This window comes from Lycium ferocissimum, chromosome 8, assembly GCF_029784015.1.
Source record: "Lycium ferocissimum isolate CSIRO_LF1 chromosome 8, AGI_CSIRO_Lferr_CH_V1, whole genome shotgun sequence".
Classification (NCBI taxonomy): domain Eukaryota; kingdom Viridiplantae; phylum Streptophyta; class Magnoliopsida; order Solanales; family Solanaceae; genus Lycium; species Lycium ferocissimum.
This window is the reverse complement of record NC_081349.1, coordinates 23,492,941-23,513,223: the sequence shown is the minus strand read 5'-3', so window position 1 is coordinate 23,513,223 and position 20,283 is coordinate 23,492,941. Positions and strand designations below refer to the sequence as shown.

Sequence of the window (20,283 nt, the reverse complement as noted above, 5' to 3'; positions counted from 1 at the left end):
TTGTTGCTTTTTGTGTTCTTTTTTTTTTTTTTTTTTTTTTAAAAAAAAAAAAACTTTTTTTTGTACAAAAAACTTATTTTTCACTTTTATCACTTTTTCCATTTTCTGTTTTGAGCGATTAATTTTATTTTTCTATTTTCAATTTTATCCTAAAAAAATTTATTTTTATAAAAAGGACCCTCATTTATATTAGTCAACAGCCAGGGTAAATGTACCCAGCTACCGTAGCTGACCACTTTACACCATAAAATCCCTCAACCTTTCAACAAAGATGTCATCTCTACTCCTCTTTATACTTTCTCAACCTCCTACTGATGGCACCATAGTCTTTCGTCTGAAAAATTGTGCGTCTTCAGGTAGCATCAATAGTAAGAACGACTTTCTTTGACGGTAATTGCTAAAATTTACTATTATTTGCCTGGTTTGTATAAACTTATAAAAATTTGTAAACCCTAGGTCGAGTTTTTATTGTGGTTTTCGTGTTGATAGCTTTGATTCTATTTTCAATCAGGTTATATTTTTAAATCATCAATTTAATTTCTTTTTGCTCAATTGATGAGCATCTTTTATGCCAACTTTTTTTGGTTCGTCAAATTTCATAAAAATATATTTTCTATTAATTTAGATTTCAATAAATAAGTTAGTAACTATATTACTTTTCTTAATATAATTGCTGCTTTGTTGTAGAATAGTTATTTAGTTTTCTACATTTTTATTAGTCTAAAAATAATTAGTTAATAGTTATATTTATATATTTTAGTTTCATCTTTGAAAATAAAGTAAAAAACAGAAAAAAAAGAAAAAAAAGAAAAAAAAGGGAAAAGATATAATGGAGAGAACAACAAATCAAAAGGAGTGAATTGTGAAGTACTAGTTTATAGGGTAAAATTAGAGAAAGAAAAGAGAAATGAGAGGTACGTGTCCATTTTTTTGGTTTACATCACTTATCCTGAAATAATTTACAAGTATTGAGAAAAAGACAAAAATAAAAACAAAAAATGAGGGTAAGACAAAGACAACAAATGGGAAAACAAAGTGAAAGAATACACGACCTATTATCAATGTGCATCTCGCGTGATTACTTCGAGGCAGTGAAGAAAAAAAGGGTGAGAGCACTTCGGTGTCCCAAAGTAATTATTTAGTAATTAGTTTATGAGGGGCATGGATGGATGAATATTTTGTTACTAATGAGAATTTTGTGTTGTTTTCCTTAATAGTATCTAAAAACTATTAAAGATGATGACTCACGAATGACTTTCGTATTAATAGCTTGTACAACCTTGACATTGTGAAACTTGTACGGTCTTATCCCATATAATTCATGTGAAAAGAAGATTCTTTTCTTTGGTAAGCATTGCACTATCTAAATCTAACTTTGCCAAACGAAAATTTGTCTGACAAGAAAAAGTTAAAATACAAAAAAAAAAAAAAAAAAGTTTGATTTACTATTACTGATGTCATCAGTGACATCTTTGAGAAGTTCTTCATCTCTATAAAAGGCAGTTTTCATTTAGTTGCAAGATACACCAACAAAGAGAGAAAAACATAGAGAGTGATTACATTGACTGTGTATAAGAAAATAGTACGGGAGGACAAATAGAGAGTGAGATTATAGTGATATCGATTCTTTCCTTTTGGCCCGAATTTTTTTTCTCTTATTCTGTTAACAGCGGAAAAGAAACCTACAAGCTGAAGAAATTGATGAATGAGCTCAAAGTTTAGAGAGAGAAAGAAGAGAGAGAATGTATTAGATTGAATGAATTGAATTCGTCTGTTGTACAGTGCATATATCAACTTACATAATAATACAACTGGGCCTGACCGGATTGGGCCGACCCGGTACAAATAAATGAAATGGCCCAAGTGGACTAAGACTAATCTGGGCTAGTCTGAATAAGTCCAACACCCCCCGTCAAGTTGGAGGGTGCCAACACCCCCAACTTGGGTAAATGACCATGATGAACAGCACCAGGAAGAACTTTAGTGAACAAATCAGCCAACTGAGTAGCAGAAGAAGTATGTGAAAGATGAATGAGACCCTCCTGAAGCTTGGCCCGAACCAGATGGCAGTCCAATTCAATGTGCTTGGTCCTTTCATGAAATACGGGATTCTTGGCGATGTGAAGGGCTGCCTGATTATCACAAAGCAAGGGAATTGGAGATGAAGAGCACAAACCAAAGTCAGTGAGAAACCGAGAAAGCCAGACAAGATCAGCCACAGCTTTGCTCATAGCCCTGTACTCAGCTTCAGCAGAAGACATTGAAACAATCTGCTGCTTCTTGGCCTTCCAACCAATAAGGCTGCCCCCAAGAAGAACACAGTAACCGAATCACGGACCTCACAGAATCGGGCAGGAGGCCCAATCACTATCACAATATGCAGTAAGAGACAAGTCTGGACCATTGTTGAAGAAAATGCCATGCTCAGAAGTGCCTTTCAAATACCTCAAAAGATGAAGGGCAGCAGTCATGTGTGGAAGACAAGGAGCTTGCATAAACTGACTGAGATGCTGAACAGCAAAGCAAATGTCTGGTCTGGTGTGAGTTAAAAAATTCAATTTCCCAACGAGGGACCTATAAACCTCAGGCTTAGGAAGAGGAGCACCGTCATGAGCTTTAAGTTTGACATTCAATTCAAGAGGGCACAGAACAGAAGAGGCATTAGAGCAATGAAACTCATGTAACAAATCACGACAAACTTCTTCTGATGAAGTAATACACCAGAACTGGAAGAAAAGACCTCAATGCCTAAAAAATAATTCAAGTACCCCAAATCTTTGATTTTGAATTGCTCATGAAGGAAAGCTTTAAGAGAGGAAATCTCATCAACATCAGTACCAGTCAATATAATATCATCAACATAGACAGCTAATATCACAACTGAATCCCCAGAACTCTTGGTAAAAAGAGAATAATCATTTAGAGAATGAGACTAACCTCTGGTAGAAAGGGCTTGAGAAAGTTTGGCATACCATTGCCTAGAGGCTTGTCTTAAGCCATAAAGTGATTTTTGAAGTTTGCAAACAGGATGAGCATAGGAAGGTGAGGAAGGAGGTATATATCCAGGTGGCAACTTCATGAAAACCTCTTCATCCAAATCTCCATGTAAGAAAGCATTGTTGACATCTAACTGAAACATAGGCCACTGTTTCTTGATAAACAATGAAGCAACAACCGGTCTTAACAATGGACATCTTAACCACATGAGAGAAAGTTTCATGAAAGTCTATCCCTTCAACCTGTGTGTCCCCCCTAACAACTAGCCTAGCTTTGTATCGTTCAATATGACCATCTGCCTTGTACTTGACCTTAAAAACCCACTTACACCCTATGGGTTTCTTACCAGAGGGAAGATCAACTATGGCCCATGTATGATTAGCCTCTAAGGCCTGAAATTCTTTACTCATTGCATCTTGCCACTCAGGAATGGAGGCTGCCTGAGAATAAGTATTGGGCTCAAACACATGATTTTCAGAGGAAGTAGCTAAGGAAACAGCAGATGAAGAGACAGAGGGAGGAAGGTCACAATGATAGTCTTTGAGATAAGCAGGAGGATGATGAGACCTAGAAGACTGTCTAACAGCAGGAACAGGATCAACATTAGAGTTAGGGGCAGGTGGAGGAGGGGGAGAAAGGGGAGTGGAAGAAGATGTAGAAGGAGTGAAAGGAGATGCAGCTGATGTAGCAGGAGCAAAATGAGATGGGGAATGAGGATCAGAATCAGGGTGGATAGAAGGGGAAGGAGAAGTGGAAAAGGAACAATCATCAGGTATTGAAGACAAAGGGCAAGTAGTAGGTGAGTCTGGAGGTGGTGTAGAAAAAGGAAAAATATGTTCAAGGAAGACTACATCCCTTGAGATGAAAACAGATTTAAAAACTAGATTGTATAATTTGTACCCCTTTTTAGCAAAGGGATAGCCCAAGAAAATACAAGGAATGGACTTAGGATCAAACTTGTGTCTATTGACTTTAGGTGTGGTAGCATAGTATAAGCATCCAAAGGTCCTTAAATGAGCATAAGTAGGAGGAATGCCATATAACATCTCAAAGGGACTCTTATTATTAAGGACAGAGGAAGGAAACCTGTTAATGAGATATGTGGCTGTGAGAAGGCAGTCACCCCAAAAAGAAATGGACAATTTAGACTGAAAAAGCAATGCCCTAGCAGTTTCTAGGAGGTGTCTGTGCTTCCTTTCCACCACCCCATTTTGTTATGGAGTGTGTGGACAGGAAGTCTGATGGTTGATGCCTTTCTCAGCAAAGAAGGAAGAACCAGCATGACTAGAGCCTAACTCCATGGCATTGTCACTTCTCACAGTTTGCACCTTAGTGTGGAAGTGAGTGTCAACCATGGCAATGAAGGCTTTGAGCAAATCAAAAGCATTGCTCTTAGCCCCATCAAGTGGGTCCAAGTACATCTAGAGTAGTCATCAACAATAGTTAGAAAGTATCTAGCATTAGATGTAGTGGATGTGTGATAAGGACCCCAGGTATCTATATGTATTAATTGGAAAATGGCAGTAGAATGAATGTCACTAGAAGGGAAAGGGAGCCTAGTCTGTCTAGCCAAAGGACATATAGAGCAAGGAAAAGATTGAGTAGAAGATAAAGATCACTTAATAGCAGGAATAGTTTTCATTCTAGAAAATGGGATATGGCCAAGCCTGAAATGCCACACAACATCCATTTTATTAATATTCACAGAAGAACATACAGATGCTTTAGAGGAAATAGTAGAGTTAAAATCATCAGCCAAAACAGTATAAAAAACTGGAGCATTACAAACAAACGAGGCTTAACAGAAAGAGAATGACTAGGGACAGAGGTGGTAGCAGCAGTAGAAGCAGTAGACAGTGGAGGAATAGTCAGCTTGTATAAGCCATTGTCCAACCTACCAAGAACCAGTGGCTTCCTCTGTGAATGGTCCTGAAAAAGGCACAGATTCTTGGTAAAATGGGCAATACCATCAAACTGGGAAACTAATTGATATACAGAGATGAGATTGTACTGGAAAGTAGGGACATATAGCACATTATGTAGAGTAAAATTTGGAAACAGATTTAAAGATCCAGTATTTGTTACCTTGACCTTATAGCCATTAGGTAAAGAAACAAGGCAGGGGATAGAAAGGGGTTTAATGTTGAATAGTAGAGACAATTTGGATGTCATATGATCAGATGCCCCTGAGTCTATGATCCATACTGAACTATCGACCTTTGAAAATAGACAAGGTTTGAGCAAAACACTATGAGTAGCAACTCTACCTACAAAGTGAGTAGATGCCATGAGAGAATGAGATGATCCAGGTGATATGTGAGTTTTGTGTAGTAGGAACTGCAACTGAGAGTGCTCATCTTTGGTTAAACCTGATCCCTCATAAGTCTAATCAGGAACAGTTATTTGAGTACTCTCATTGAAAGGAAAAAAACTGGTTGATGAATCAGTAGGATAACTCTCACAAGCAGCTTTAGCAGCAACCTTTCTAGGACCAGAATTAGGACCAGAACCCTTAGTGAATTTAAAGTTTGAAGGGTAACCATGAAGCCTGTGACATTTCTCAATAACATGCCCAGTCCTCTTGCAGTATTTGCAATATAGAGATGCCTTCTGAGGATCAAATTGTACTTTGGGAGCAAACTTAGATCCACCAGTGTTAAAAGAGGCATGGAAGGAGGCTGATTCAGAGGGAAAAACAGTACTAGCAGAGACTTGTCTTTATTTTTCATCACTGAGAAGGATGCTGTAAGTAGTGTCCATGGAAGGAAGAGGCTTAATCATAAGAATGTTACTCCTCACTTGGACATAAACCTCATTTAAACCCATGAGAAACTGATAGACCTTTTGTTCTTCCTCGGATTTAGCACCCCCAATACAATTACACCTATTCTCAGAATGAACGAGATTGAGCTAACTCATCCCACAATTGTTTTATCTTGGTAAAATAGGAAGCAATGTCAAGAGAACCTTGGGAAATGTGAGCCAAGGCTTTCTTTAACTCAAATACCCTAGCACCATCAGCCTTACCATACCTAGCTTCTAATTCCCTCCAAATATCCTTAGCAAACTCAGAGTATACAACAGACCTATGTATTTCCTTAGTGACGGAGTTGGCTAGCCAAGCAACAACTAGGTCATTGCAACACTGCCATTGTCGAAGGAGGGCAGATCCTTCAGGAGGCTTCTCAGTAGTGCCATGGATGAAATCAAGCTTATTTCTAACAGATAAAGCAATCAAAATTGATCTACGCCAACTACCATAGCAAGTTCCATCAAACAATTCAGAAACTAAAGACGAAGCTAGTAAATCAGATGGGTGCACATACAAAGGGTGACAGGGGTGGATGAAATGGTACATGCGAAATAGGGGTTGTACCCGTCGTTGAAGTATTGATACCAGCAGCAGTACCATTACAGGCAGGAATTTGAAAATTGTCGGTGTTCGTCATCGATTAATCAATAGCAATACTCAATGGCAAAATAACAACCACGAGATACAACGCACCAATAATATGAGAACAATATCGACAAATTGCAAATAAAGGAAACCCTAGAAATCCGAATTCGATCGATTTTGAGAGAAAACAAATCAGAAACCCTAACTTGATCGAATTGGGGAAAGAATGTTAAGAATGAAAGAATACCACTCCTCTTTGCAACCGAAAGAGGTACGGCCTTGACATATAATATTCCACCGGAAAATTAGCCGGAGAACCACAAACTTCGCCGAAAAACTGATCGCTGATGAACCTTTGACGAAGGAAACTAAAAACACGACTATCTACACCGTAAAGCACAAAAATATACAGTGTAAACCTCGCTCTGATACCATGTTAACAGCGGAAAAGAAACCTACAAGCTGAAGAAATTGATGAATGAGCTCAAAGTTTAGAGAGAGAATGTATTAGATTGAATGAATTGAATTCGTCTGTTGTACAGTGCATATATCAACATACATAATAATACAACTGGGCCTGACCGGATTGGGCCGACCCGGTACAAATAAATGAAATGGCCCGAGTGGACTAAGACTAATCTGGGCTAGTCTGAATAAGTCCAACATATTCAGAAGGGTTTTCACGTAAAATCTTGGTGTCATCACCGCTCTTTTAATTCTCGTTGATTAATTGTATTTAGCATTCCGCTTTTATTGCTAATATATATCGTGAAAATTATTTCAGCAGATTTTATTTATTCTGAATTAAACTAGCATCGATAAAACATTTAAAAAAATGACAAACAAGACATAAAGAAGAATGGATTGACAAAAAGAAGGAAGGAATGAATTGACGTAAACAATATATATAAAGTAAAGAAGACCGAAGAGCACAATAAACGATATAATATAAGGAATTTATTCTCTTATGTCTTTTGACGGGCTCAATGAACACCTAGTAGACCTAAAAGAAAGAACTTATAAATGATTTAAGTCGGAGTTTCAAATCCAGAAGATGTCTATAAATAGCCAATTGCTTTGGGGACTAGCCATAATAGTATATTCTGGTTTATAGTATCTGACTGAAAGCATTTCTAGAATCCTTTCTTTTGGTGGAGTAGTAAGTACTCCTTCATCCTTAACTGCCAGGCCCGAGTGTTTAGTCTGCAGAGCACGGAGTCGCCTTTATTAAGGAGCAATTTACCCAGCGAACTTATAGCGCAAATCCGAATTTAGTTAGATCCTAATATAAATATCAAACACCGAGAAAGAAACTAAAAAAAATAAAAAAATAAAAAAATACCACAAGACTATAATTTGTTTTGTTTTGAGAGTTTAATCCCCTATAGTTGTTTCAATGACTTTAAATTTTTATGCATAAGGTCAGTTGAAAAGGGAAGTGTTTCCTATCATAAAATTTCTATTCTCTAATTTTCAAACTCAAAATATAATATAAAAGTAGAGAAGTTCCTTCACCCTCGCATCCAGTGTCCGATATCCGCATTGGAGCCCCACTATATTTGAATTCGCTCCGTGTAGGCCTCATTCAGGGGATGCGCTTCATACGAAGGAATTTTTCATACACAAGGCTCAAACCCGAAACCTCTGATTAAGAGAAAAACAGACCCGTCCACCATACCGCATGTTTGATGGTGTCCCACCCAACTCTCAATGTCTCTTAAACCTTTTTAGCCATGGTGTTTTCGTATTGACACAACAACTTAATATGTTCAATACAATCCATTATTTTCGAAACACATACATTAAAAGGAAAGCTATTCATTTCCGTTATATCAAATATGTGATGACCTCGAGCAACGAAACTATAATAAGTTTCAGAATACTCTACCTAACCCCATTCTCTCTAGATTAGACAAAGAAATAGAAAAAACCATAATATTTTTTGTTGAAAAAATCAATAGTTCTAGAACTTATTTGATTTCAATTATTTACAAGATTTAGTTTGGAATTTTTCGATGACATAACTTAGCCACATTGTTCTTCCCACTTCCTGTTAGCTAGGTTGTCAAAAATTGGAGTTGCCAATACATATAGTGGTCAATCCATTTCGGTTTATTTGACCATTTTTTTAATGTGAATTTCTAGGCGGTCGTCTTCTTGAGATATTTATTTGGTAAATTATTACTTTAAAAATAAAAATAAAATTATAACCTATAAATCTTGGGTGAAAACATTTGCACCCCGCAACTTTGCTTTAAAAATCAGACTCCCCCCTTAACTTTGAACAATAGTCATTCTCTCCCTTTATCCTAATTGACTATTTTTCGGTTCCTATTATTCTCTTACATTATCAACTTGTCTTTTTTTTTCCTTTTACTTCTTTAAAATCGTGATTTTTTTTCAATCTTTTTAATCTATGTAACAAATTTCCTTAAAAAAATTAAATATTATTTTTGAGACGACAAGTATACATAATGTCATTCTATAATTAAATAAAACAGAAGAGTCAGAATTTTTTAATTAATAATAATCAAAATTCAAATATCTATTTATACAAGTAAAAATAACAGGTAATAATAACTTTATAAATATATTTCAATGTAGGTTATACAAAATAATTAATAAAAATAGAAGTATATTCTATAACAAATTCCTAAAAGATTAGCTATTTATATTATAAATGAATTTTAAGTTATAATTTAGAATATTTCATTAATGAGAACCAAAACACGTTTATATATTAACAATTCCAGAAGTAAAACTTAAAAATACGTATACGTATACATACATACATACACATATATATGTATATAAATTATTGGTAATGTGTGTGTGTACACACACATGCATATACATACATAATATATACTTAATTCATGTAATATTAAAAGATCAATCATAAAAAATAACATTAAATTTTGTGATAAATTCATAAAAGGATTATTCTACTTCTATGAATTTAAATAAAAATCTATACATACCTAGGGTGAAAAAATAAATTTTATATAATATAAAAAGGTATTACACAAATGGAGGATTGGAAATGTCAAGGGTAGAATATGCATTGCATAGAATAAAGGGTTTGGTTGGGGTTTCGGGGGGGGGGGGGGGGGGGGGTATTGTTTATTAGTTGAGGGGCGAGTTTGACTTTTAAAGCAAAGTTTGGGGTGAAAATAATTTTCATGCATAAATCTTTTAGACCACGATCTAAAGATCTATTTTGGGCAAATTGAATATTTTATGACAAAACTTTGAACCAGAATCCAAAATTTAGCAATTTAATTTTAACATTCTTATGCTCTTCCTAGTGATGTATTTTCTCATAGACACGTCAGCTAACTTTTTTTTTTTTTTTTTTTTGGAGAACTCCAAGCTAGCGACATTTTCAATTTTTGTTTATTTACTCCTAACTTGATCAGATCATCTGGTTGACCAGATCATGATATTGAGGGTATGGACTTCGTTTATAGAAATAAAAAAAAAAGCTTCTCCTCTAGAACAAACATCGCACAACTATTTAAATGTGTCAATACATTTTATATTGGATTGTATTTGTTTTTATCTACTAAGAAATTTATTTGTAAAATTGATAAACCAACTTGTATTTGATTCTCCAGTTGGAGTATGCTAAAGCCAGCATGATTTTTATTTGTTGGCATCATAAATGGAGTAGCATTTGTTTAAAAATTATTGCGAAAATTAATTAATAGTATCCCACCAACATTGTGCCTAAATTTAGCATGTGTTATGGTCACCCACTCCAATGGCTTAATAGAGTATACCCCCACCCACACCTAAACAATAATTTTGCCTTTAAAAAAATCATCACATAGGAGAAAGAAAGAAAAAAGGAAATAGTGAAGATCGATTCTACACTTATAACTTTAGTTATTCATGCCTTTTTTAATAATAGTGGTGTTTGGATCAGTATATGTGCGTCTCAACTAATTTCACAATGTACTTGCTACCTTCCACTAGCGCTTATACCAAATGAATAATTTATACTATGAATAATATAAAAGAAAAGAGAATACCGAGAACTAATTTTACATATATTATGTGATAGTTTTTTTTTCTAATATCACAAACTTATAACTTTATTGGTTCATATTATAATGAAATAATCTCTAAATATTGTTTTAGAATTCAAAAATTTGAAACAAAATTCTTTAACCTTTTGTCACGGTGTTTCTGGTAGACTAGCACAACAATAAAATATTCTCAATACAATCTTAAAATATATTATTTTCAATAACTTAAAGACAACTAACCATCGAAACACATACATTAAGGAAACAATTATTATCTTACATTATATCATCATCAAATCAACTACGTGATGACCTCGAGCAACGAAACTAATAAGTTTCAGAATTCTCTACTTAACCATTTTTTCTAGATTTAGTCAAAGAAAAAAAGGTCTAGAACTTTTTTTGTTTGAAATTTACTTTGAACTATATATTTACATGAAGTAGTTTTGGATCTTTTGAAAAGTCAAATCAATATAAGTTAAGCAACTAGGTTTATATTCCCACTTCCTGTCAGCTATGTGATGAAAAAATAAATTTTTCAAGACATAAAGTGATTAATATAGATTATGTTGCGGGATAGTGGTAAATATAACTTTATCTTTAACTAGAGGTTGCGACGAGTAACCTATACAGAGTCGTCTTTATTATGAAGCACAACTTTCCGGCTCAATTCGAATTTACTCAAACCATAATACTAATATCAGATATCGACTGAAATATATTAGTACATTTTCGGACTACTCAGTCTATCCATTACCTTTTATTCAACAGTCTTTTATTTATTTAGTCCCAAAATATTAGTACATTTTATATTTAAAAGATTTAAGTTGTATACTCAACAATGCAAAATACTTGTCACAACATAAGTAGTACTTAATATAAATTAATCTATTATACCAAGTTATTTACTACCCATTTAACTTTTCAATCGGTGCCTCTTAAATATTAGTGCATATAATTTAAATTCATATTTGAAAATTATTTTTGAATTATATTATTCTTATGTTGTTCTTGATGATGTACTCTAATAGGAATATAAAACATGTCGAAAATCATAAAATCCAAAAAATAATTGTATATGTTAATTTTTTTTTACTCAGTAAAACTCCAAATTTCTTTTAAGAAAATAGAATTTGCTAAAATAATAATAATAATAAAAAAATTGAAATGAGCTGGACCAATCAGTCATGCTTGTGGGTCCCACATGTATACAGTTATAATAACCAACCAACCAAGCCGTCAAAATCTGACCACGCGTTTCACGTGTTTGACAAAATCAACGGCTGTGATCAAATATAATCTTTGTAATCTCCTATCCATTATTTAAAATTCAATTTTTAAAAAAATTATGCACTTTCCATGTACCTGGGCACCATTTTCCACATAGTTGTTGCAAAATAACTGTCACAAAAGAATCCACATACAAATTCTTTTCATACTAATTTTTTTTTTCTCTTAATTTTCTTGTTTCTTGCCTTATGTTCTGCCATTTCTAAAGATTGAAGCTTTATTTGAAACATTCTTGTATTTCACACAAATTATCGGCTAAAAGGGTAATTTTTTCCAGTGTTTAATGTTTGATGTAACAAAATAAAAAAGTCAATTTTGTTCATACTTCAGTCTTGGTGTCAAATCTAGAAGGATTATGTGCTGATAAATCTTTTTTGGTCTTTCTTAAATTTGGTGGGGTTTTTTTGCTACTTTAAAGTCTATTGTTTCATACTGTATTTTTTTTTCTTAATTTTGTTCTTTCTTGGCTTATGTTCTGCCATTACTAAAAACTAAAGCTTTAACTTAATTATTCTTGTGTTTCCCACAAATATCTGCTAAAAGGGTACTTTTCAGTGCTTAATATTTGATTTAATGTCATTAATTTCTTTAAAAAGTCAAAGTTGTTGTTATTTATTAGTGTATTTTTTTTTCTCAATTTACCTCATTTAATTGCTTTATGTTCTGCCATTGCTAAAGATTGAAGCTTTAACTTATGGGGGCCCATCTGAAACATCCTTTTGCTTTGCTTCCCAGAAAATAGTAGTATCTGTTAAAAGGGTACTCAGTTCGGTGAAAATTACGTTATATATACAAGGTTAAAGTTATTTTTTATGTACATATTAGGTGTGTTTAGCTGTTTATATTTTAAACCCCTTATTAAAAATTCTGATACCGCTACTGTTCATGCTTAGTGTTTGATTTAACACCATTAATTTCTTTTACAAAGTCAACTTTGTTCTAATTTGATGCTATTAGTCAATGTTGGTATCATATTTAGCAGGATAATTTGCTGATAAATCTTGTTTCCCATTCTTGATGTTGTTCCATGGCTAAAAATTAATGCTTTAACTTGTGTGGGACCCATTTGAAACATTCTTGTGTTTCCCTCAAAATATCTGCTAAAAGGGTATCTTTCAAGCCTTAATGTTTCATTTAACACCATTAATTTTCTTTTAACTAGTCAAAGTAGTTCTTAAAATTATATTTTACTCAGTCTTGATAGCATTATCTAGAAGTATTTTTTTGCTGATAAATCTTGTCTCCTTTCTTAATTTTGGTGAGTTTTTGTGTTTCTGCTCTTTTATGTCATACTGTATTTTTTTCTGACTTTTCTTCTTTGTTGCTTTCTTCTGGTTAAAAGGGTACTTTTCATTGCTTAATGTTTGATTTAACACCATTTTTTCTCTTAAAAAGTCTAAATTTGTGCTTATTTGATGCTACTATCTGTCTTGGTATTATTTCTAGAAGGATTATTTGCTGATAAGTCTTGTTTCCTTTCTTAGTTTTGGTAGGTTTTTGGATTTTAGGTTCCAAGATTTTCTCTAAGTTTGGTTTCTGCTGTTTTGAGGTGAAGTATCAGCAGTACTTAAATGGGTTGGAAAGATAAGATTAAGACTGTGTTTCAGGTTTGTTGGCCTTTTTGCTTTGTTCATTTAATTCCTATTTTTCATGTTATAATTTTCGTTAGGTTTTCTGTTTAGTTTTTGATTTCTGGTTCTGCTTATGAAATGCTGTTTCTATTTTCATTCTCTTGCAGTTGTCTTTTACCTGTATGGTGTAAGATTATGTTGCTTGGATTCGTATTGGATCCTCCAAAGTAGTACATTTTTGGAGGATTCGACACGTGCACGAGTTACGATAGTAATTTTGGAGAGTTCGAGCAACATAAGTATATGGTACTTAATTGTTTTGTCTGTCTTGTTTAGCAGCAATCTGTGGATTTTATGATGGAAAAAAAAAAAATCCAAATTTTGTATGGTTTGAGTAGAATTGTGTGGATTGAACTGTGAAATTCTTTGGTTTCAATTTAGTGGTCCGGCAAGATATGAATGAAGTCGTTGTAATACTCGAAAATCTTTTAGTCCAGATACCATTGATAACATTGGTATATCTCCAATCATTATTTTGGTGCAGGATTAGTTTCTAGAAATCTCAGCGTTTTGTGGTCAAAGCCGTCTCTTTTTCTCCTGAAAATGCTTAAACATAAAAATGATTAACAAATATTTTGTTAGTCATTCCTATTTCTGTTGATTCACCAGCTGAAAATATATAAAAAAAAAATTCTAACGTTTTTGCTTTTTTAAATCTTTATTCTCTATTCTTCTCCTATATGATACTGGACTAAGACGTGCTTAAATAGAGTGATATGGACTGTGAGGATTAACCGACCCCAACTTGCTTGTTTTTGAGGAGTAGCTGTTGTCGCTTATGTTGTGTAGTTTAAAATGAAATGCTTATTAATTCTGGTTTTGCTGCCTTCAAATATTGCTTGTTAGAATGTTTTATCAAATGAACTATCAACTTGAATAATAATTTGGTTCCGCAACAACACATATTAATATTTCTTTTTCAAATGACACAGGGAAATACAAATGAGATCGAGCTCGGATGTGGACATACTATTAAGTCTCATGGGTCATCAGTTGCAAGATTTCACATGCATGACTGGCTAATATTGCTGCTGCTTGTCGTAATAGAGATAGTCCTTTATATCATTGGTCCATTTTACCGGTTTGTTGGGAAGGATATGTTGGATGATCTGAAATATCCCATGAAAGAAAATACGGTCCCCGTGTGGTCTGTTCCTGTGAGTATTCCACTCTTTTCTAATGTATGGAGTTTAGTATCAATCCATCGTAAAGAAAGTTTATTTAATTGCTCTAATGGACAGTGAAGTTTCTGCCCATGATAGAATAAAATTTGCTATTACAATGAATTCAGGAGTGTGAGGGAGGAGTGCTGATTACACTGTGCTTGCAAATTTCAAGAAGTTCAATGTTTTGTAAACAAATCCCGAAGTTTCTAACTAATTTGTCTAATGAACAGCTATATGCAGTTTTATTGCCTATTATCATCTTTGTTTTCATCTATCTTCGAAGAAGGGACGTCTATGATCTGCACCACAGCATTCTAGGTAATTTCATTTCAAAGACATTTTTCCCTTTTCTTACCACTAAACTACAGTAACTCTTTTAGAGGTTGGTTTTGTATATTTCCTTCTTAGTTCTCCATGTTTCTTTACCTCTTCTAGCCAGCTTGCGCACACCTCGGCTTTTGTCTCTGTGACTTTGAATTTTTCGTTGTTGTAGTAAAAGGAATGTTGTCCGTTTTGCTTTGCCAAGTAACTTTACTAATTGCGCTAGACTTGTCCAAAAAATTTACAGGTCTCTTATTTGCCATACTAATTACGGCTGTAATCACGGATGCCATCAAGAACGCAGTAGGCCGTCCCCGACCAGACTTCTTTTGGCGCTGCTTTCCTGATGGTAAAGATGTATGTATCTTGACTTATCCTCTCTAATTTTATTCCTCTAACGAGAAAAGGTTTTACCTTTTTCCCTTCGTTTTCTAGTTTCCAACAAAGGGTTAAAGTCTTGGTGCATTTCTACTTTGACTCAATAAAAGTCTATGTATGTTTATCTGATCGAAAATGCTCTTTTTTCTTGATTATCGCAACTGTATACACTTACAAGCATATTGCTTAAACCGGTGCTCAACTCTATCATTAGTTGTAATTTGATTTATTCATTTTGCTGTTCTCTTTCAGGTGTATGATAAGTGGGGAGACGTGATATGCCATGGTAAAGACAGTGATATTAAGGAAGGACATAAGAGCTTTCCGAGTGGGCATACCTCATGTATGTAGCTCAAATTTCTTCTTTTCCACTATATCCAAATTACATTAATAGCATGTTTGGCCAAGCTTGTGGGAAAGTCAAAAGTGCTTATTTTAGAAAGTTGAGGAGCTTAGCCAAGCTTTTAGAGAAAAATAAGCGTGTTTGAGAAGTAGGAGAATCTGTTTTTCATAAGCTAAACAAAGTAGCTTTTCCCCAGATACACTTTTGGAACATTGGCCAAGCACAAAGTACTGCTCTAGTATTGGAAAAAGTGTTTGCTACTCTCCAAAAGTACTTTTTTCAAAAAGCACTTCTGACAAAAATCATTTTGCAAAATAAGCAGATTTTGAAAGTTCGGCCAAACAGGCTATAAATCAGGATTTCTGAGATTCTGATTAGTTGAAACCTTTAATGAAGATTGCGTATAGACTTCAAAAGGAGTACTTCATTTCATAAGTGGTCTGAATTACCATGCAACCTTTCTTTTTCTTTTTTATTGTCCGAGTTGGAAATATTTTTCTTTATTCCGGAGATTTTTTTGATAAGACTTTATTGTAAAAACATGCAGTATCTTCAAAGACTTCGATCCAACAAAATTTGGGTTCTTCTTTGCAGGGTCATTTGCTGGTCTCGGGTTTCTATCGTTGTATTTGGCTGGGAAGATCAAAGCGTTTGATCGTCGAGGGCATGTGGCAAAACTATGCATAGTTTTTCTTCCTCTCTTAATGGCATCTCTTGTCGGCATTTCACGTGTGGATGATTACTGGCATCATTGGCAAGACGTGTTCACCGGAGGAATGATAGGTTCGTCTTGAAGTTCTACATTTATCAGTAAATAAGGGCGGCATTTCATTTTTGCTTAATATTCCACGCCTTTCACATTTCAGGCCTTTTCGTTGCAACATTCTGTTACCTGCAGTTCTTCCCAGCTCCATACCATACTGAAGGTATGGTCTTTTGCGTTTCAACAAACCTTCCTTCAATCTTTTTGATTTTGTTACCTCCTTAGTACTTTAATAATAGAATGATTTTTCGTATCCAGACTAATACCAAATCGAACCATTTCACGAACAAAATGTGACCAATTAATAAGCCAACAAAACCACTTGTTGCATCATAAGAAGATAAATGTTGACTAATCTGACTTATGTTTGGAATAGATTCCATTTTTAGATAGTTGAAAAATCACTATCTCAATGAAAGGTACTATATATGTGCCCTTTCTCAACGCATTCGTTTAGACAAAGAAGATCCGATCATCCAAGGGTGATACTATTTTCGACGGATGCTCTTATTACACTGGCAGTCAATTAGTCTGTATGCTGCTTTCTTTCCTAACAGAGTAAACATATCAAGATTTCTACGTACTTCCATTATGGAGGTTGCATGCAGGGGGGACAGTGGGGAGGCCGGCTCCATGAGCTGAACAGATCAACATTTGTATCTTTTGTATATATTGCATCTTCTTGATGCCTTTCACGAAATCTACTTCATCAAAAAAGGAGTCGCCATGTTTAGGCTTCAATACATTTCAGATCACTAGGCTTATGTTGAAGCACAACCGTGTTTTCTGCTAATTTCCTTGGGATTTTCCTTTTCGTTGCTAATGGTCTAGGAGAGCACATTGGACAAATTTTCCTTTCGGTGACTTAACTGTTATAGTGGACAAAATTCTGAAATTAACCCTATATGATAGGCATATGGATGTTACATTTACATATGTTTTTTTCCTCTGTTAGCAGGATGGGGACCATATGCATATTTCCGGGCAGTGGAGGAATTCCGCAGTAGTAGACAACATGTCCACCCTACTAATGGAGGATTAGAGTCAGAACATCCCGAGGTACAATTGAATCAGCGGTCTGGTACAACTACCAATCCTTTTGAGGATGTGGAGTTTGGCAGAATGTGAGACATAGACACTGTACTCATATGCTTATCTTTGTTCAACTAGCTCAGTTTGTTATTTTCTTGTGAATATTTAGACTGCTTTTGTTATATGTTCTTAAATATTTTAGCTTTAGGGACCTGAAATTGGTTAATCAGGGTTAAGTTTTTTTTTTTTTTTTTTTTTTTTTTTTTTTTGTGTGTAAATTGTTGCATAATTAGTTAAAGTGGTTGATAATCTTCTCATTTATTTCTCTCTTGGAGCTAAAGATCATTCTGTTAGTCTGGATAGTGACTTAACTCATCTCAGTTTTTCAAAATTTTGGCACTTAGAAGGAAAAATGATGTGAGGAGAACAGAAGAGAAGTGGTGGTGGAGTAACAGTGGTCTTTAAGTGAACATGGTGATTTTTGTGTGGAATTTCCGTATGTTTTCCTTGTTAGTGTCGTGGGAGTAAGAAGTGGTGGTGGAATAACGGTGGGCTTCACGGTGGTGTTTTTAAAAGTGGAGAGTATAAATTGTTGTGATGGTGATCGATTTAGAAAGATTAAGGATGGTGAAAAATGATGATCAAAATTTGAATTATTTAGCAAAGTTCAGGAATAAATTTAAATCATTTTGCATAGTTCAATACGGATTTGACCCTTGGACCATTGCTTCTTCCACCATTCTCCTTTTCACCATTGATGACATTACTAAATATAAATGCAAAAAATCATAAACAAATTTCAAATGAGGTAACCAAAAACAAACAAAATTTGACAGTTTTCAAGATTCCCATAATTGCGAATTTGAGAAAATTGGTCTTACAAATAATAGGCATGTCTTGTATGAGTTGAGCGTGATTGATGAACTCAAAGCATTCCATTTCTTGCATGTTGAAATCCACCATGACAATTCGATCTGTTGCCGAAGAATGGACAGAACTACAGTTGCTTGTTCAATGGTTGTTAACTTGTTATGAGTTGAGTGCAATTGATGAACTCAAAGCAGTCCATCTCTGGCATGTTGAAATCGACCATGACAAGGTCGAATTCATCAATCCATTCCGCGAGAATGGACAAAGCTACAGTTGCTTGTTCAATGGTTGTTATTGTAAACGAAAATCAAACTCAGAAAATGTCACAAGGAAGTTATATGCGTTCTGCAATAACTGTAGTACTACATGACTAATTGTATACGTATACTATTAGTCAAGCAAGTGAATATTTTTTTCAAAGATGGAAGTGACACTCAAACCCAAAACTTCTCTTCCTCTGCTACTATGTTATTAAACTTTTCAGAAATTCCCTTCTTTAGCTATACCTACCTATAGATTTGACCTAAAACAAAGGAAAAAGCTACGTATGAGCGGAGCTAGAGTGCCTCAAGGGAGTTTACATAAAAATTGATATATATTATAAAGTTAGGCATAGATAAAGTGATGTGACATCTTTCTGTGGCCAGCATTGACATTTTTCTTTTTTTGGTAATTTTTCCGACATTTTTCTACACTATTTACTAAATAATTGAATTAACAAAAGCCCCATATATTAAATATCCCTTTGCAGGAATGCAGCCCGCGTACAACTTTGTAGTTAATCCAAAGTAATTGTCTGATTCAGCCATGCAATAGCAATATTTATTGATACATCAAAGCCCAAAACCGTTTTTCCTTTGAAATTAATCACCGATATACAATGATAATTGATTCCTCTGCCTCTTGATACTCTACTATTTGCACTATATATATCTTCTTATTCTCTTTTTTTGTTTTTTGTTTTTTGTGGCTATGCTACTATGCTATTCTCAAGTTTCTTCAGTTTCTTAACCAACAATCTTGTCTCGCTCCCAACAGAGAGTTACTCCTTTTTCCCCACCAAGCACTAATTCTATAGTCCATATCATAATCCAGCAGCAGCTCTCTATGGTTGGTAGTAATCTTTAGATGGAAAAAGATGATTTGGTATTCATCTATATTTATATGAGTAGTTCATCATTTTGTGTTTGCGATATTTTAATTAAACAATTTGTTTTATTTGTTCATAATTGCGTTAAAGTTGTTCTTTTTTTTTTTTTTTTTTTTTTTTAATTGGTACCACACAATGAGGAGTTTTATTTTTATTATTGATCACAGAGATCACTAAAAGATAAACTTATTTTAATCTATGATGTCATTGTTTATTCTTTTGCTTATGTAACAATTCTTTCCTCGGTCGCTTTTGCTTTCTCGCTTGAAATGTAGGAGTATAATTTTTTCCTTTCCTTTTTTTTTTTTCCAACTAATTTTTGAATGTAACAATATTTTTTTAATTTGCATACAGTAGTTTATTAGTACGATAAGAAAGGTAAATAAGATGTGAAGAGATATCATTATCAAAAAGGCTAGATGATTTCAAGAAATTTAAAGGCATAGAGACAATTGAAGATAAAGAGATATTATCGTCAGATGATGCCGAAGCGGTCAAGGAGCGGTCCAACTTCTTACAAGTCAAGAAAGTATTTCAATATTGATCAAATATTCCAATATTGACTTTTATTTATATTTGAAAGTTTGAATTAAGTTTTTATATTACTCATATATATGAACTTACAATATTCTATATTTACTTTAATAACATTTCGATTCGTGATTAAGGTTGATTAAAGGAAGTTTTAATTTTCTTTGTTTTGGTATCAAGTCGATGATCTGAGAAAGAGGGGTTTGTGACTAACTACCACGTGTCATATTATTATTCTCTTTTTATTTTTCCTTTACTCCAAAAAAAATTCTTTTAAGTATACTGTTGTATTGATTATTAGGATATTAGTTTTAATTTTTGTGTATTTATATCGTTAAATTTCTTTTTTTTGGTAGAAATAAATGTATTAAACTAAATGTAGC

At 34.0% G+C, this 20,283-nt stretch overlaps 2 protein-coding genes across 7 annotated transcripts; one reads left to right on the top strand and one right to left on the bottom strand.

Annotated features, from left to right (window-relative positions):
- Nucleotides 1-4,211: 4,211 nt before the first annotated feature.
- LOC132066145 (uncharacterized) lies at nucleotides 4,212-6,446 on the bottom strand. The gene is made up of 5 exons (XM_059459520.1): nucleotides 6,374-6,446; nucleotides 5,965-6,285; nucleotides 5,430-5,675; nucleotides 4,783-5,366; nucleotides 4,212-4,418 (listed from the first exon to the last, which is right to left on the bottom strand). Exons 1-5 carry the CDS (start codon nucleotides 6,444-6,446, stop codon nucleotides 4,212-4,214), a joined length of 1,431 nt encoding a protein of 476 aa, XP_059315503.1.
- Nucleotides 6,447-11,818: 5,372 nt separating this feature from the next.
- Nucleotides 11,819-17,670, top strand: LOC132067616 (putative lipid phosphate phosphatase 3, chloroplastic). Of its 6 annotated transcripts, none has more exons than XM_059460899.1 (9): nucleotides 11,819-11,978; nucleotides 13,209-13,322; nucleotides 14,279-14,503; nucleotides 14,743-14,830; nucleotides 15,081-15,190; nucleotides 15,464-15,554; nucleotides 16,149-16,337; nucleotides 16,421-16,480; nucleotides 17,276-17,670. In XM_059460899.1, the coding sequence occupies exons 2-9, from the start codon at nucleotides 13,287-13,289 to the stop codon at nucleotides 17,443-17,445; spliced, it is 969 nt and encodes a 322-aa protein (XP_059316882.1). In that variant the 5' UTR covers nucleotides 11,819-11,978; nucleotides 13,209-13,286; the 3' UTR covers nucleotides 17,446-17,670. The 6 variants fall into 6 exon arrangements, with proteins under 6 accessions (XP_059316882.1, XP_059316884.1, XP_059316883.1 ...); XM_059460901.1 differs by lacking the exon at nucleotides 11,819-11,978 and adding an exon at nucleotides 12,655-12,677; XM_059460900.1 differs by lacking the exon at nucleotides 11,819-11,978 and adding an exon at nucleotides 12,800-12,823.
- The last annotated feature ends 2,613 nt before the right edge of the window (nucleotides 17,671-20,283 follow it).

Bases quoted from the DNA above. Each gene is read 5' to 3' on its own strand.
- LOC132066145 (XM_059459520.1), bottom strand. From the start codon at position 6,446: ATGACGAACACCGACAATTTTCAAATTCCTGCCTGTAATGGTACTGCT. The intron at 6,286-6,373 runs GTACAACCCCTA...CTTCGTCTTTAG, and splicing joins TATCAATACTTCAACGACGG to TTTCTGAATTGTTTGATGGA. The intron at 5,367-5,429 runs GTTTTTTTCCTT...ATGAGGGATCAG, and splicing joins TCCTACTGATTCATCAACCA to GTTTAACCAAAGATGAGCAC.
- LOC132067616 (XM_059460899.1), top strand. From the start codon at position 13,287: ATGGGTTGGAAAGATAAGATTAAGACTGTGTTTCAG. The intron at 13,323-14,278 runs GTTTGTTGGCCT...CAAATGACACAG, and splicing joins AGATTAAGACTGTGTTTCAG to GGAAATACAAATGAGATCGA. The intron at 14,504-14,742 runs GTGAGTATTCCA...TCTAATGAACAG, and splicing joins TCCCCGTGTGGTCTGTTCCT to CTATATGCAGTTTTATTGCC.